At 41.2% G+C, this 14,048-nt stretch overlaps 2 protein-coding genes across 8 annotated transcripts in view; one reads left to right on the top strand and one right to left on the bottom strand.

The window, feature by feature from the left end:
• Window positions 1–4,280, bottom strand: part of reps2 (RALBP1 associated Eps domain containing 2) — a 62,729-nt gene extending 58,449 nt beyond the window's left edge. For 2 of the 4 annotated variants that reach the window (XM_034293689.1, XM_034293690.1), the window contains exon 1: window positions 3,910–4,280. In XM_034293689.1, the coding sequence (XP_034149580.1) occupies window positions 3,910–4,089 (180 nt within the window). In that variant the 5' untranslated portion in view covers window positions 4,090–4,280. The remainder of the gene's footprint in view (window positions 1–3,909) is intronic. The other 2 variants (XM_010868203.4, XM_034293691.1) reach the window with 1 other exon arrangement.
• A 303-nt stretch (window positions 4,281–4,583) lies between these two features.
• Window positions 4,584–11,515, top strand: si:ch211-121a2.4 (transmembrane protein 205). 4 transcript variants are annotated; one of them, XM_020049062.3, is made up of 4 exons: window positions 4,584–4,828; window positions 9,265–9,410; window positions 9,498–9,661; window positions 10,584–11,515. In XM_020049062.3, the coding sequence occupies exons 1-4, from the start codon at window positions 4,689–4,691 to the stop codon at window positions 10,884–10,886; spliced, it is 753 nt and encodes a 250-aa protein (XP_019904621.2). In that variant the 5' UTR covers window positions 4,584–4,688; the 3' UTR covers window positions 10,887–11,515. The 4 variants fall into 4 exon arrangements, with proteins under 4 accessions (XP_019904621.2, XP_010866442.2, XP_034149584.1 ...); XM_010868140.5 differs by having other exon boundaries at window positions 4,600–4,763; XM_034293693.1 differs by having other exon boundaries at window positions 4,615–4,824.
• The last annotated feature ends 2,533 nt before the right edge of the window (window positions 11,516–14,048 follow it).

The following is a 14,048-nucleotide window of genomic DNA, read 5'->3' as shown; positions in this document are numbered from 1 at the left end:
AACATAAACAAAACAAAAGGTATGATTCAAAACGGAACACTTGCCACGTATGGAAACAAGCGTAGACATGGAACAATGACAGACAAATTAGGGGAGCAGAGGAGAAACATTTAAACACATACTAATGACTTGAATGGGACCGGGTGTGAACGACAATTGGAGACAAGACAAACGAAGGAGTCCGGGGTGAGTTCATGTACAACGGGATACCGAGAAGGAGCTGTCTGCCACCTCACCGTCACAATTACTGTGATAAGCAGGCTTTCTAGTTTTAAAGAAATATATTACAAGCAAGCTGGGCAGATGACTGACCAGTTGGTAGATTATAAGTAATATAATGATAATTATGATATGTATCACAGTAAGCGAGCTAGCTTGGTGTCCATGTACACTCCAGTAGGTACCTTCCACGTTGGCTAGCACACTGTGGTTGGCTAGCACACTGTGGTTGGCTAGCACACTGTGGTTGGCTAGCACACTGTGGTTGCTATTGATGTCTAAGTGACAGTAAGTTGATGTGCTAAATTTGAATATTAATATTCAAATACAACTCCAATATTAAAAATAATAAGGAATGCAATTTGAATGGTATTATAAAGGAAGGTTGACAGCCCTACTGTGTTTTGTGTACCTACTCCTGTGTGTGTGTGAGTGTGTCATACACAAGCGAAACGGCTGCCAGGCCGGATGAACAGGAAGAGGGGTGCTGGGGCAAACTTCTTAACACAACAGATAACACAATGGCAGCTATCGCTGGGAAGGCCAAGGTTAAGTTGAAACTCATGGATGCTCTGGTGAGAATAGACAGCTACTTGCTGGGATCAGAGACCCATGAAAAGTTACCATACCATACCATACCATCTTCTTCCGCTTATCCGGGGCCGGGTCGCGGGGGCAGCAGTCTAAGCAGGGATGCCCAGACTTCCCTCTCCCCAGACACTTCCTCCAGCTCTTCCGGGGGGACACCGAGGCGTTCCCAGGCCAGCCGGGAGACATAGTCCCTCCAGCGTGTCCTAGGTCTTCCCCGGGGTCTCCTCCCGGTGGGACGGGACCGGAACACCTTCCCAGGAAGGCGTTCCGGAGGCATCCGAAAAAGGCGTTCCGGAGGCATCCCAAGCCACCTCAGCTGACCCCTCTCGATGTGGAGGAGCAGCGGCTCTACTCTGAGCTCCTCCCGGGTGACCGAGCTTCTCACCCTATCTCTAAGGGATCGCCCGGCCACCCTGCGGAGAAAGCTCATTTCGGCCGCCTGTATCCGGGATCTTGTCCTTTCGGTCATGACCCAAAGCTCATGACCATAGGTGAGAGTAGGAACGTAGATTGACTGGTAAATCGAGAGCTTCGCCTTGCGGCTCAGCTCTTTCTTCACCACGACAGACCGATACATCAAAAACCCCATGAAAAGTTGTATCATATATTTGTTGGAAAAACCCTCTAACACACTATACCTTGTTTTTTGACAGACAGGCACACAGACTGACAGACAGACAAGCAGAATGTCAGACAGATAGACAGGCAGCTGTTACAGTTAGGTCCAGAAATAATTGGACACCGACACAAGTTTGGTTATTTTGTCTGTTTACCAAAATAAATGCAAGTTACAGTTGAAATTCTACATCATATTTTGGAGGAAAGGTTTAGGAATTACAGCTCTCTAATATGTAGGGACAGCAATGAGTCTTTCAAGCCTGGTACACTTGAGGGGCAGGCCAAGACCTCATGTCCTCCTACGTTTAAAACGGCAGGAGACAGGGAACATTTAGAAAATGCATTCCTTAGATCTACAAGGATTTACAGTGGAGAAGGAGAATTGACCCTACTCCCCTGACACAATACTATAGCAGTGTAAGACCTTGGGGCTGAGACAGGGGGGTCCAGTGAAACTGTGGTCTTATCTTAGGTGAGGCCCCGGACAGGGCCCAACAGGCAGGAAATCAATCCAGCCACATTGTCAAGCATCAACCAAAGGGACACCCACCAACCACAACCACCATGAAATGAGGGCCAAGTATTGCCTTCAGAGTTCAACCTAATTGACTAAAAAAGCTGTTTCATGGACAGGTGTGGGCTATTCCTTTATTTCTTCGTCAATTAAGCAGGTAAAAGGTCTGGAGTTGATTCCAGGTGTGGCATTCACATTTGGAAGCTGTTGCTGTGAACCCAAAACATGTGGTCAAAGGAGCTCAATGCAAGTGAAACAGGGCATCCCAAAGCTGCAGAAAAAATAATCCATTAAAGAGATATAAGGAAGATTAGGAGTACACAGTTTGGTACAATCTGAGGGGGAAAAAACGCACTGGTGAGCTCTGCAACACAAAAAGGCCTGGATGTCCACGGAAGACAACCGAGCTGGATTAACGTAGGATCCTTTCCATGGTAAAAAAAAAAATAACCTTCACAACATCCAGCCAAGTGAAGAACACTCTCCAGGAGGTTGGCAAATCATTATCCAAGTCTACCATTAAGAGAAGACTTCATGAGAGCAAATACAGAGGGGTCACCACAAGGTGCAAAACCTTTCATAAGTCCCAAAAAAACATCTAATAAAGCCAGACCAGTTCTGGAACAGCATTCCTTGGACAGATTAAACTAAGATCAACCTGTACCAGAATGATGGGAAGAAAAAAGTATGGAGAAGGCTTGGAATAGCTCATGATCCAAAGCATACCACATCATCTGTAAAAGACGGTGGAGGCAGTGTGATGGGCACTGGGTCACTAGTGTTTACTGATGTTGGTTGAATTCTGAAGTGTATAGGGATAGACTGTCTGCTCAGATTCAGCCAAATTCAGTAAAGTTGATTGGATGGTGCTTCACTTTACAGATGGACAATGACCCAAAACATACTGCAAAAGCAAACCAGGAGTTTTTTAAGGAAAATAAGTGGAATATTCTGCAATGGCCAGGACAGTCACCTGATCTCAACCCCGATCTAACATGCATTTCACTTGCTGAAGACAAAACTTAAGGTAGAAAGACAACTGAAGTCAACTGCAGTAAAGTCCTGGAAACACATCATAAAGGAGGAAACCCAGTGTTTGGTGATGTCCATGCATTCCAGACTTCAAGCAATCATCGCCTGAAAAGGATTTTTAACAAACTATTACAAATGAACATTTTATTAATGAGTGTGTTCATTTGCCCAATTACATTTGATCCCCTGAAATACGGGGACTGGGTATGAAAATGGTTGCAATTCCTAAACATTTCAAACAATATTTCTGTTCAAACCCTAGAATTAAAGCTGAAAGTCTGCACTTCAATTGACTGTTTCATTTCAAATCCATTGTGGTGGCTTACAGAGCGAAGTTTATGAAAATTGTGTCAGTGTACAAATATTTCCAGACCTAACTGTACCTCCATGATAAGCCCAGTCATCTGGATGGTCTCTCTCTCTCTCTCTCGCACAAGCACACACACCTGAACAACACAAGCACACACACCTGAACAACACAAGCACACACACCTGAACAACCAAAATCAGATAACATTGTTTCATTGTAAGTTTACAGATGTGGCATCAGTTAATGGTTGAGAACCCTTCTTGCCTTTCACTAGCCTATAAGAGAGACCTTTCTGGTCTTCCATGAAATATGCACATTAGAGACTATTTTCTAAGAGCCTATACTTTGTCTTAATTTTAAGTTTTAGGTCTCACGTATAGATAAGTCAGCAAATGAAAGATCAAGTCACAACTTTAGACTGATCCATAGGGTCAGTAAAGTGCTTCAACATGGCATTTCATATCGCTTAGACCACCTGACATTCCAAGACACGAACTGAAACGATCATTAAATCTATACTACTATTTGAGGGACACCTAGAATCTGAATTTAAACAAGGGGATAATCTGCCGGCAACATTGGTACATTGTTACGATCGATTCAGTTAATTTGTACCATTACTTACTTGATGAAGGGTTTCGGTAGCCAGCTGAGAAGGTCTGAACAGCTCACTAACTTCGCTCGCTGATAGTTTCCCCAAGCTGTCAGATTGGCACAGAATATGCAGACCTGAGTAACATCTTTGTTCGTTTTCATTTAGGAAATGTAAAATCCCTTCTGTCGCCGCGACAGGTTCCTTGTCCATTGTTGGGGCACAATCATGAACAAACAGATGACTGCGTGGCTAAAATTGCATTTTCTCCTCAATCCTCCTTTGAAACGGCCCGTGTGTTGTTTGGAACATGAGGTGGATAAACTACCACACGCGCGTTCCACATCGCCTGTTCCTACCCATGGAGTGAGGCCTTTACCCTAGTAAACCACAATGAGGCGCTACATAAGCGGATAACCTCAGCTAATGGGAGAAACTAAATCCGAGACAAACGGATTGCATTGAAAAGGCTGCACCGTACATGTTTACGTAATCATCCAAATCCATGTGTCGGACCACTAACAAAAAGAATCACCCAGCATGGAGAGTAAGATTACATATATGAGGAGACAATTGCAGATGTTTACCATGATCATGCTTTAATTGTCTTTTTAGGTATCTGCTTGTATCAATCAAGGTCATTTAGAAAATGCTGAATATCTACTAGAACACGAATTTCCACTCGTAGTAAAATATATGTTCGATAAAATCACAGCTCTTCACAATAACGCGAGAGCTTTATAGGTTCCCTAAAAGAAGGCGTCTCCGTGTATGGTGATTGATCGCTCACATCTCGCACAGAAGGTGACGGCATGCACTTACATGGTTGTTTGCGGACGGCCATTATACCGACGAAGAGGACCGTCTCCACCAAGGTTGTCGTTAAGTTAAGTAAGGCCATTTCACATATTGTGGACCATAAAGATTGTCGACTCAAGCCTTGTATCAGTGGGTAAACATTTTTTCAGTCTGCTCATCTCTATGTTCTGTTCAGTTCAATTACATTCATTGTATATCGGCTTCAAACATCTCTGTAGAGGTTTTTTTTTTCAAGACTGTATACAGGTAATGTAACTAGCTGAGATTCTGTAGAAATTCATATTTATAGATTAATGTATAAACTATAATCTATAGCTAATGTCGGTTTAAAGATTGATTGACGATGACCTGTAAGTGGCGTACGTAGTAATTAGTTCATTAAAAGTGACATTGAAGATGGCTTACGTTTTTGTACACTGAGATCATTGCCAGTTTGCTGTTGCATAACTAAAGTAGTACTAGTAGAAGCTAAATATTAGTTTGCTTCCTGGCAAAGTAGTTATAACTTTTACTACCTGTTACTGTTTTATGCTGTCAAACTATTTTGTCCATGAGTTCGCCAGCATAGTGCACTGTCAACCCAAATCGAGGAACACTGTTAAGTGTACTGACATACTGTCATTACCTAAATAACTCACAAGATAAGAGTTTACAATGAACTAAAACTAAGTCAAAAAGACCAGGGTTTTAAAAACTCCATGAACTTGCCATTCAGCAGCATCTTCTACACTAGCGTCTTGTGAGCAACATTAAAGAAACACTTCCGGGTCAGTAATTTCAATAAAAAGTGGGTATTAAAACACATTCCATGTGCAAAATTCAGACAATGCCAATTACTGAATATGTAATACATATTGCCTCATAGCTCGAACTATTGAATATTCCACAGAGAAAGCAACATAGAAAATGTTCAGGAGAGTGTGTAGAGTAAGACAAACCTGTTTAACCATGGGGAATGGTGTGCTACATCTAGCAACACAATATTTTCCACACCCTATTTAGCCCCCAATGCAAAACACTATAATAAACTGTACATGTACAAATTGCCCTATACAGAATAAACTGTTTTATATGCCCCAGTGAATGTATTGTAGGCAATGTTCAGGAGACTGTATAGAGTGATTATATGCTAAAATGATGCATGCAGTGGTGTGGGAGCCAAAGCATCTTTACAGGTGTACGGTTGTTTGATATTGGGTGTTCACAGGGAATAGTATCACTACTGTATGTACTAAATACTGGGTATAAATTGTTGTCCAATTACTTTTTAGTGTAATTTCTGACATTTTACTACAGTGGTAGGGGACTCAATGATTCATGTACATTGTATATTTTTCTTATTTGGTTGCTGTCACTTTAAGACAGGTGGTGATTGGACAGCTGTGTTCTGCTGTAAAGAAGTGGTTGTCAGGGGTTTTGGACAGCGAAGCAACACAGTTTTCTTACCGTAATTGCATGAGTTGTGTAGGAATTACTTTAATTTGTCTAAGAAGATTTCTTTAATGTACTCTGTTAGCTGTGAAGCAAACAGAGTGAACATAATACATTCTATTATTCATAACTACATGGAGTCCTGTGGAAGGCTTTTCTTTATATTAATATGCACTCAAGTCAAGAAGCAGTTTCCACAACACTACCACCAAAGTCAGATGCACCGTCCACTTATTCAGCTCTTATAAGTGGAATTCACTTTTTGATGGAAGAATGATACCCTCTATTAGTGATGGACATTCAAGGTTTCATTACCGTTCTTCTAGAAGCAGGATATAATGTTAGCAGTGCTAACTCAGATTTTATTTTTCAAAATCATAGAAATATATAAGATAATATGGTTAACAAATTAGTCTGTACATTTTATGTTTAATGTCAGTTCCAATGTAATTATTTTCTGTTATTTTTCACAGACTAGATGAACTATATTGCCTTATACATTTCAATGATGGCTTTTATTGTGATAAAAAAAATCTGAGTCCTGCCAGCATATTATCATGCTGCTAAAATAACGCCAATGAAGCCTCGAATGGTGACAATAACTGACTTTTTCGTCAAGTTAAAAGACAAGAGAATCATGGAATCCCCCAGAAATAGTCGCAATACTGTATTACCGGAAACCGTTTTAGTTGAGGCTTACTATAACGTAGCCACTGAATGTTGTATGTAGCCAGCAAAGTTTTTGTCTATCCGGAACAAATCTAAATGCATACTTTGTTTTGACTGTGAGGAGATTCGATCGCGGAAACCTATAGCTTGCAGGTCCGCTCTTCTAACCACTACGCTATTTAACAAGGTCACTCAGTCGGTCACTCAGTAAGAGACATTCGCTCTTCTAGGCTCCGCTTACACGGTCTCAACATTAATGAATATCTTAAAATAAATATACATGAACCTCTTCAATTAAATAAATTAACGTTATCATATATAGAATGTTTGAATTCTTATTGAAAAGGATTTTATCCAATTATGCCAAATGACATGACACTCTGCCCAATGCTGCTCATCTCCTTCATTTGGGAAGTGGGGCTGGTTCAGGGGTATGGGGATGGACAGACAGGGAGTAGGGCTGGTTCAGGGGTATGGGGATGGACAGACAGGGAGTAGGGCTGGTTCAGGGGTATGGGGATGGACAGACAGGGAGTAGGGCTGGTTCAGGGGTATGGGGATGGACAGACAGGGAGTAGGGCTGGTTCAGGGGTATGGGGATGGACAGACAGGGAGTAGGGCTGGTTCAGGGGTATGGGGATGGACAGACAGGGAGTAGGGCTGGTTCAGGGGTATGGGGATGGACAGACAGGGAGTAGGGCTGGTTCAGGGGTATGGGGATGGACAGACAGGGCTGTTGAGCCTGAGGCTGCATCTGTTGGGCCTGGTACCAGGCGGGGGCAGGGACAACTGATTTAGTATCAATTGCTTGCTATAAGTTTGTCTGCATTGATTAAATGTCGCCTAAAAGACGAAAGAAATGTAAATACTCAGAATTTTATGTGATCATATTAACTAAGGTTATGGATGCACTAAGCCAGTATTTCCCAATCTTGGTCCTCGGGTCCCAAAGGGGGGCACGTTTTTGTTTTTGCCCTAGTACTCACACCTGATTCAAATGTTGCCCTAGCACTCACACACACTTTTTATACGTTGTCCTACCACTTACACAATTGATGTAATCAACCTATCATCAAATCTTTAATTTGAATCAGGTGTGAGTGAGTGAGGCAAAAACAAAACGTGCACCCCTTTGGGTTCTGAGGACCAGGATTGGGAAACACTGGACTAAGTTAACAGGTTAATTTCCACCACTCATCTATCTTTTCTTTTGTTTCAATTTAGGAAACAAGATTTTTCTGTAGTAGGCTGAGACATCCGTGATGCTCCACTGGCACTCACTCGCAATTCACTACTAGCAAGTACCATTTGTGCTGTGTTTGGAGAAAGAACCAAACCATTTCTTGTGGGAGGGTGTGCGTAGTGCACAATAAAGAGGCTCTCTGCATTTTTTCTGGATGGTTTTCTTTTTGACAAAAACAAGAAAATTGTGTAGCGGGATGGGTAAATAATTAATAATTCAATGTTTTAATAATTGAAATATATTTTACCTGCCGTTCTAATATATATCCTGTCTGTCACGGGCCCTTAGAATCGTCCTAACTACCCCCCCCCCCCCCGCCCCATATGGTGCCCCTGCACTAATCTAAGGGCACTTTGATGTGCCGGACCGGGTTAGGGTTCGGGTTAGTGAGCGAATGTCAGTGAGTGAGTGACTGAGCAGCGTCGCGGCCACTGACCCCTGCAGCGTAGCGGCCACTGACCCCTGCAGCGTAGCGGCCACTGACCCCTGCAGCGTCACGGCCACTGACCCCTGCAGCGTCGCGGCCACTGACCCCTGCAGCGTCGCGGCCACTGACCCCTGCAGCGTCGCGGCCACTGACCCCTGCAGCGTAGCGGCTACTGACCTGGTTTCACTAAATTCACTGGTTTTTGAGTCTCGCCACAGACATAACAGATTACGCATTAGGGTAAGTTCAGGATGGACAAAAACTTTGCTGGCTACAATCTTCATTAGCTACGTTGTAGTAAGCTGAAATAAAACTGAGTACAGTTATATTATGATTTTCTGGTGCATTTTTGAAATATCAATCAAATGTATTTATAAAGCCCTTTTTACATCAGCAGTTGTCACAAAGTGCTTTTACAAAAATACACAGCCTGAAACCCCAAAAGAGCAAGCAACAACAATGTTGTATGCATCTGTGCTTGCTTTTTGGGGTAATAGCCTATAGATCAAACCCTTGCGCAGTAAGAGGAGGGGTTTCCACGATTCTCTCTTCACTTAACAAAATAATTGATAGTTATTGTATCAATGTCATTCACAAATGACAGAAAAACAAACCTTGTGCCTTGAAATGAAATATGAAACATCGTCTGTCTTGACACACAGGTGAACTACAACTTCTCTTTCAGAACGAAACAGAACTCAAGTAAAACTGTTTGGTTGGATGAATTTACTCCTGGACTGTCGTTCAGCTCTGGCTTAATGACCTATATGGTTCATTGTGTTTGTGTGTCTGCTTTCAGGGATCCAGACAGTGAAAAGAAAGAGGTGGAAGGGAACAGAGCGATAATGCCCTCTGATAGGGATCCAGGCCTCTCTGCCAAGTTGCTACAGCTTGTACTTCTCGCCACCTATTGGGGGATGCAGATCTGGTTTACTTTCATATCTAGTAAGTACTGTGACCTTCAACATAGTGAAGTATTGTGAACAACCACTTGAACTGTAGTAATAGAATGGTCCAATGTGTTTTCATCAGGTTTTGTTATGGACAGCCACCTGAACAGACACACGTTTGGTTTGATCCAGAGTCGACTGGTTCCATTCTACCTTCACCTGGGCTCTCTCTGTGCCTTCCTCAACCTGACGCTATTTGCAGTCTACCACCCAGTTGACCTGCTGGATGACAGAGAGGCCTTCCAGGTAGCTGAGGAGTTAGGGTGGTGATCCGTAACACTCACAGGGATCCACATTAAATCAGAGCCACACCCTCTGGGACCGGCAAACCACCAGATTCGGTCTGCGAGAATCTTTAAAAAAGTATTTATTTTATGTATTCAAGGGTTATTTACCATTGCAATCTAGAAAAATGATCTAACGATAAAAATCTTTAGCATTGTGACTATTGGCTATCTGTGCCACTCCCTTACTGGTTTCGTAGTTACAATTCAAAATAAGTGAAACCATCAAACATGAACAAAATAGGTAAGAAACACAAGGAAGAAGTCCCACCTTAGTAGACCATGCTATAATTTTCTTTCAAGCAGTGCTCCTCTATCACTTCACTAGGCTGCAGTGCACACTGCCTCAATAAGGATCAGATTTAAAACATTCGTTAGCCAGCTAGCTGTCTGGCTTTATTCAGAAAATATTATGAAGTTAGCTTGACTGACCCACATTTGAAATCCTGTTGCATGGAGAACTAAAATTTATGACTAGAGGTGCTTTGAACTGATCAGTATATTTTTTCCTGCTATCCCACACATTTACCATAATGTCAAATATATTTAAGTTATTAGCTTATATAAACTTGGTAATCATTTCTGTGCCACAAATGTACATAAAAAAAAATATAGATTATGTTCTGCTACGCAGTGTGTTTTAAGGTTTGATGTCGTGTAGCTACAATTTGATTTCATGTTTTTTTTCTAAGAAGCTATTGATTTAAAGACCGCACCTTACCTTTACATTTCTAAATAGACTACATTGATCATAAGTAAGTTTGACCCTTGGCTCAACGCTGAAAATATATTTTTTGTCCCACCAAGACCAAACATTTGGGCACCCTTGTTCTAAATGAAGAACTACTTTCATACATTGCTTCTGTTTTGCTCTCCCTATCTAGATCGGGGTTTACTTCCTGTGTGTGTCTGTAGCAGCGGTTAATGCCCAGTGGTTCGGTCAGATGACATCAGAGATAATGGCTGACATGCATCTAATGGAGCAGGCCCAAGGACTGGGCCAGGACATTGGTCTGTCTACGAACAGGGAGGCCTATGCCAAGTTGTGTGAGACTGACAGTAGATACCGTTGTCTGTCTGGTCAGCTGTGGCTATATAAATTGTTGTCTTCTCTGTGTAACCTCTGCTGTATAACCTGTAATGCATACAGCCTGTTGTACCTAGCAGAGAGCCTCACCACCCTATAACACATGTATACACATTATGCAATAACATTGAAAGTAATGACCAGAAACGCAGATTGGTTCTCAATTTGATGACAATTTATGTACACACCCACAATCACTGACTAATGCGAACAGCCAGGTCTACTTAACAGAAAACCTTACCACACACACACACTGTTCTCAGATGAGTTATATTTTAATAATACACTTCTCTTCTGTTTGGTACAGAAACCCTCAGGGATGTTCTAATTCAGCTCCAAAGTTTTGAGTGAGGAACAGAAGCGTTCAATTTGCAGCGGCCTCCATTTGAACCCTTCTGTTCCTCACCCTTCCTTCCGTCTTGACCTTTTTGGAAAGGAAAGAAAAAGGTGCCGTGGTCTCTTAATTTTTTCCAGAGCTGTATGTTTCCAGTGGATCTGCCTTTTTAATATTCCATCAGAGGTGGAGGGACGTACTGTCTTCCATCAGAGGTGGAGGGACGTACTGTCTTCCATCAAAGTACTGAATAAAGGGTCTGAATACTAATGGTATATTTAATTTTTTTTATTTTCAATAAATTACCATTATTTTCTAAACAGTTTTGCTTTGTCAGTATGGATTATAATGCATTCATGGCTAAAATAACCAATTAAAAATGTAGTCTATAGCAACATGGAGAAAGTAAAAGGGGTCTGAATACTTTCTGAAGCCACTCCACACATCATTCAGTCATTGTATGGAACCTGCTTATGTGTGTCAGTATCCATGTTGGCATGCGGTCAAATGAACCTGACACTTCAAGTCTCTCATTGGTTGACACATTCTGCCCCACATGGATCATTTAACATATCAACAAAGTGGGAGTATGCAAAGGTATTTAGTACAAATAAAAAAACACAATATTGGTTTCACATTAATCTATGGATTAATTGTCAGAGTAGAGAAACACATGATTTTGTATGACTGGGTCAGCGTTCTACAAAGATCTAGTACAAAAAGTAATATGCATTTAAAAAAATAAAAATGCAGGTTAAAAAATTATGCGGGCTATTTATCCAAGACAAATGTGCTTCTTTTGAAGTCACTTATTTCATCTAGTTATATGGGAGGTGTTCATGTCAGCCTTCTGAGGGGTCGGTTTGTTGAGGTCCAATTGCTCAGGTGGGTTTATAATCTCCTAAGTCCCTCCTGGACAATTCTAAGTGAATAGAGGACTCTAGGCCTTACTGAGGATGAAAGTAGTCAGCTGTTTTTCTTATTGTTGGAAAGCAGTGTATTGTTGAAACTTAAGTTACGGTCACAATATGTTCACTAGATTGCATTAATGTCTATAACAATTGGCAACATCAGACAGTTCTCTATATTCCCAGAGTGAGTTTCAACCCCATTTGAGGAAACAACACAGCATGAAGTAGGGGTGTAAGGAAACACATCCATACCGTTATGCCCTTACTATGTACCTGTTACGTACTCCCCTCGGGTGGTTCTCTTCTGAGACGTAGTTACTATGTACCTGTTACGTACTCCCCTCGGGTGGTTCTCGTCTGAGACGTAGTTACTATGTACCTGTTACGTACTCCCCTTGGGTGGTTCTCGTCTGAGGTGGAGACAGAGTTACTATGTACCCATCACTAAAAGATTAGATTCAGGAGCACTTTTCTTCAGTTTCCCTATAAACTAACCCTATACCCTAACCTAGACGCTAAATCAGAAGCCCAGCTACTAAATCAGACTGTGGAAGAAAACACCATCAGAAACTATTTTGTCTGGTTTCACAGATTATAAAATGTTGTTGCCTGACGATGCTTAATGCCCACAGCCAGTCCCTTTCACTTCAACTCATACAAGTATTTGGCAGATCTTCATAACATGATTCATAATTCAATACTGTTCAATTTAAATAATTATGTTCATTTACAAGATATATGAATTTAAATGTCTTATCAAATAATTCTGCCATTTGAATGCTGTAACAAATTTATATTAAGACTTAAGGACCTGAAGAAAATATATTCTATAAATCAAAGTGCATCTGGTTTAGTGTTTTGAGTAATTTAGCCTCAAACAAACAAACAAAATCACTGATCTTTAAATCACCTTGAGCACTAAACTTTCCTTGTGCAGTTTAGATGAGATCGGTGCAGCAGGTTGTCCAAGCTGATAGTGTGGAGCTACTCAATCAGTGGTGTGTACTAATATTAAGTGTTACATCTCAGAGTGGTTAAGTATCTCAGATTTATTTAGTACTGTTTGTATATTTCACTCAGGGTTACTTTGTATTTTGAATAAATTACTAACCCCAATGTGTGTTCATTTATATGTATTGACAACAGAGGTTTGATTTTAGCAGAAGGTAAGCATAAGAAGTTAATATGAATGGTGGCCCCAATTGTGCCCTTGAGCAAGACACCTATTGTTTACCTTTTGCTTCAATCAAACTTGACATACAGGTTTCTGCATCTGTAGACCTCTATTAGTCTCCAGTGTATGTTGAGAATGAGCAGACACCCAGTATTGCATTACATTCTAGGATGCCTCAGACCATGCTATGCACGGGTTAGTAAACGTTTGTTAAATGTTTATAGGAGGTGGAGCCTGTGTAAATCAGGGACACCTTGCAACACGTCAATCCTATTAAATGGGTTTAATTGGTAGCCTTCAGAAGGTGCTCACAAGATGGGTTTTGATGACATAAGGACAGCTGGGAAATTGCAGATGGAAACCTCATTGAAATATGTTAATGTATGCAATGTTTGTGGTGATCCACTGACCCTAACCTTTGTCATTAGTGAGACCAGACCTTTTTTGGAGTCTATAATGACCTGTTAGGCTGATTGGTGGGGTTTATAAAGCATTGTGTATCTCGTCATACTTTTTGGATTGGTTTTCAAATTACAGTACGTAGCTCCTGTCACACGATTCTACCTAGATATAAATGTTTAAATGAAACAGAAACAATGAAACACATAACCATCATTCCATTAAAACTTTTTTTAAATACAAAAATTTACAGAACTTTAAGGAGGTGTGATATGATTTAGACCTGGCCTTGTGAGAATATGTTCAAAGGGATGGTGTGGAACTGAAAGTATAAATGAAAGTGGACTGCTTCCAGCTACTGACCCAGTTCTGCCTCTGACTGTCCAACTAGTCTCTATAGTTCAATTTAAGTATGAATTCATTAGAAAACTACAATGTGAACTG

This window comes from Esox lucius, chromosome 8 (assembly GCF_011004845.1).
Source record: "Esox lucius isolate fEsoLuc1 chromosome 8, fEsoLuc1.pri, whole genome shotgun sequence".
In the NCBI taxonomy this organism is placed as follows: Eukaryota; Metazoa; Chordata; class Actinopteri; order Esociformes; family Esocidae; genus Esox; species Esox lucius.
The sequence above is the reverse complement of the archived record's forward strand: the minus strand, read 5'-3'. Positions and strand labels throughout refer to the sequence as shown.

What these genes read in the sequence shown, in the direction of transcription:
- si:ch211-121a2.4 (XM_020049062.3), top strand. Translation starts at nt 4,689, where the DNA reads ATGCACTTACATGGTTGTTTGCGGACGGCCATTATACCGACGAAGAGG. An exon ending in CTCAAGCCTTGTATCAGTGG is followed by an intron (nt 4,829 to 9,264) that starts GTAAACATTTTT and finishes GTCTGCTTTCAG; the next exon opens with GGATCCAGACAGTGAAAAGA. An exon ending in CTGGTTTACTTTCATATCTA is followed by an intron (nt 9,411 to 9,497) that starts GTAAGTACTGTG and finishes TGTTTTCATCAG; the next exon opens with GTTTTGTTATGGACAGCCAC.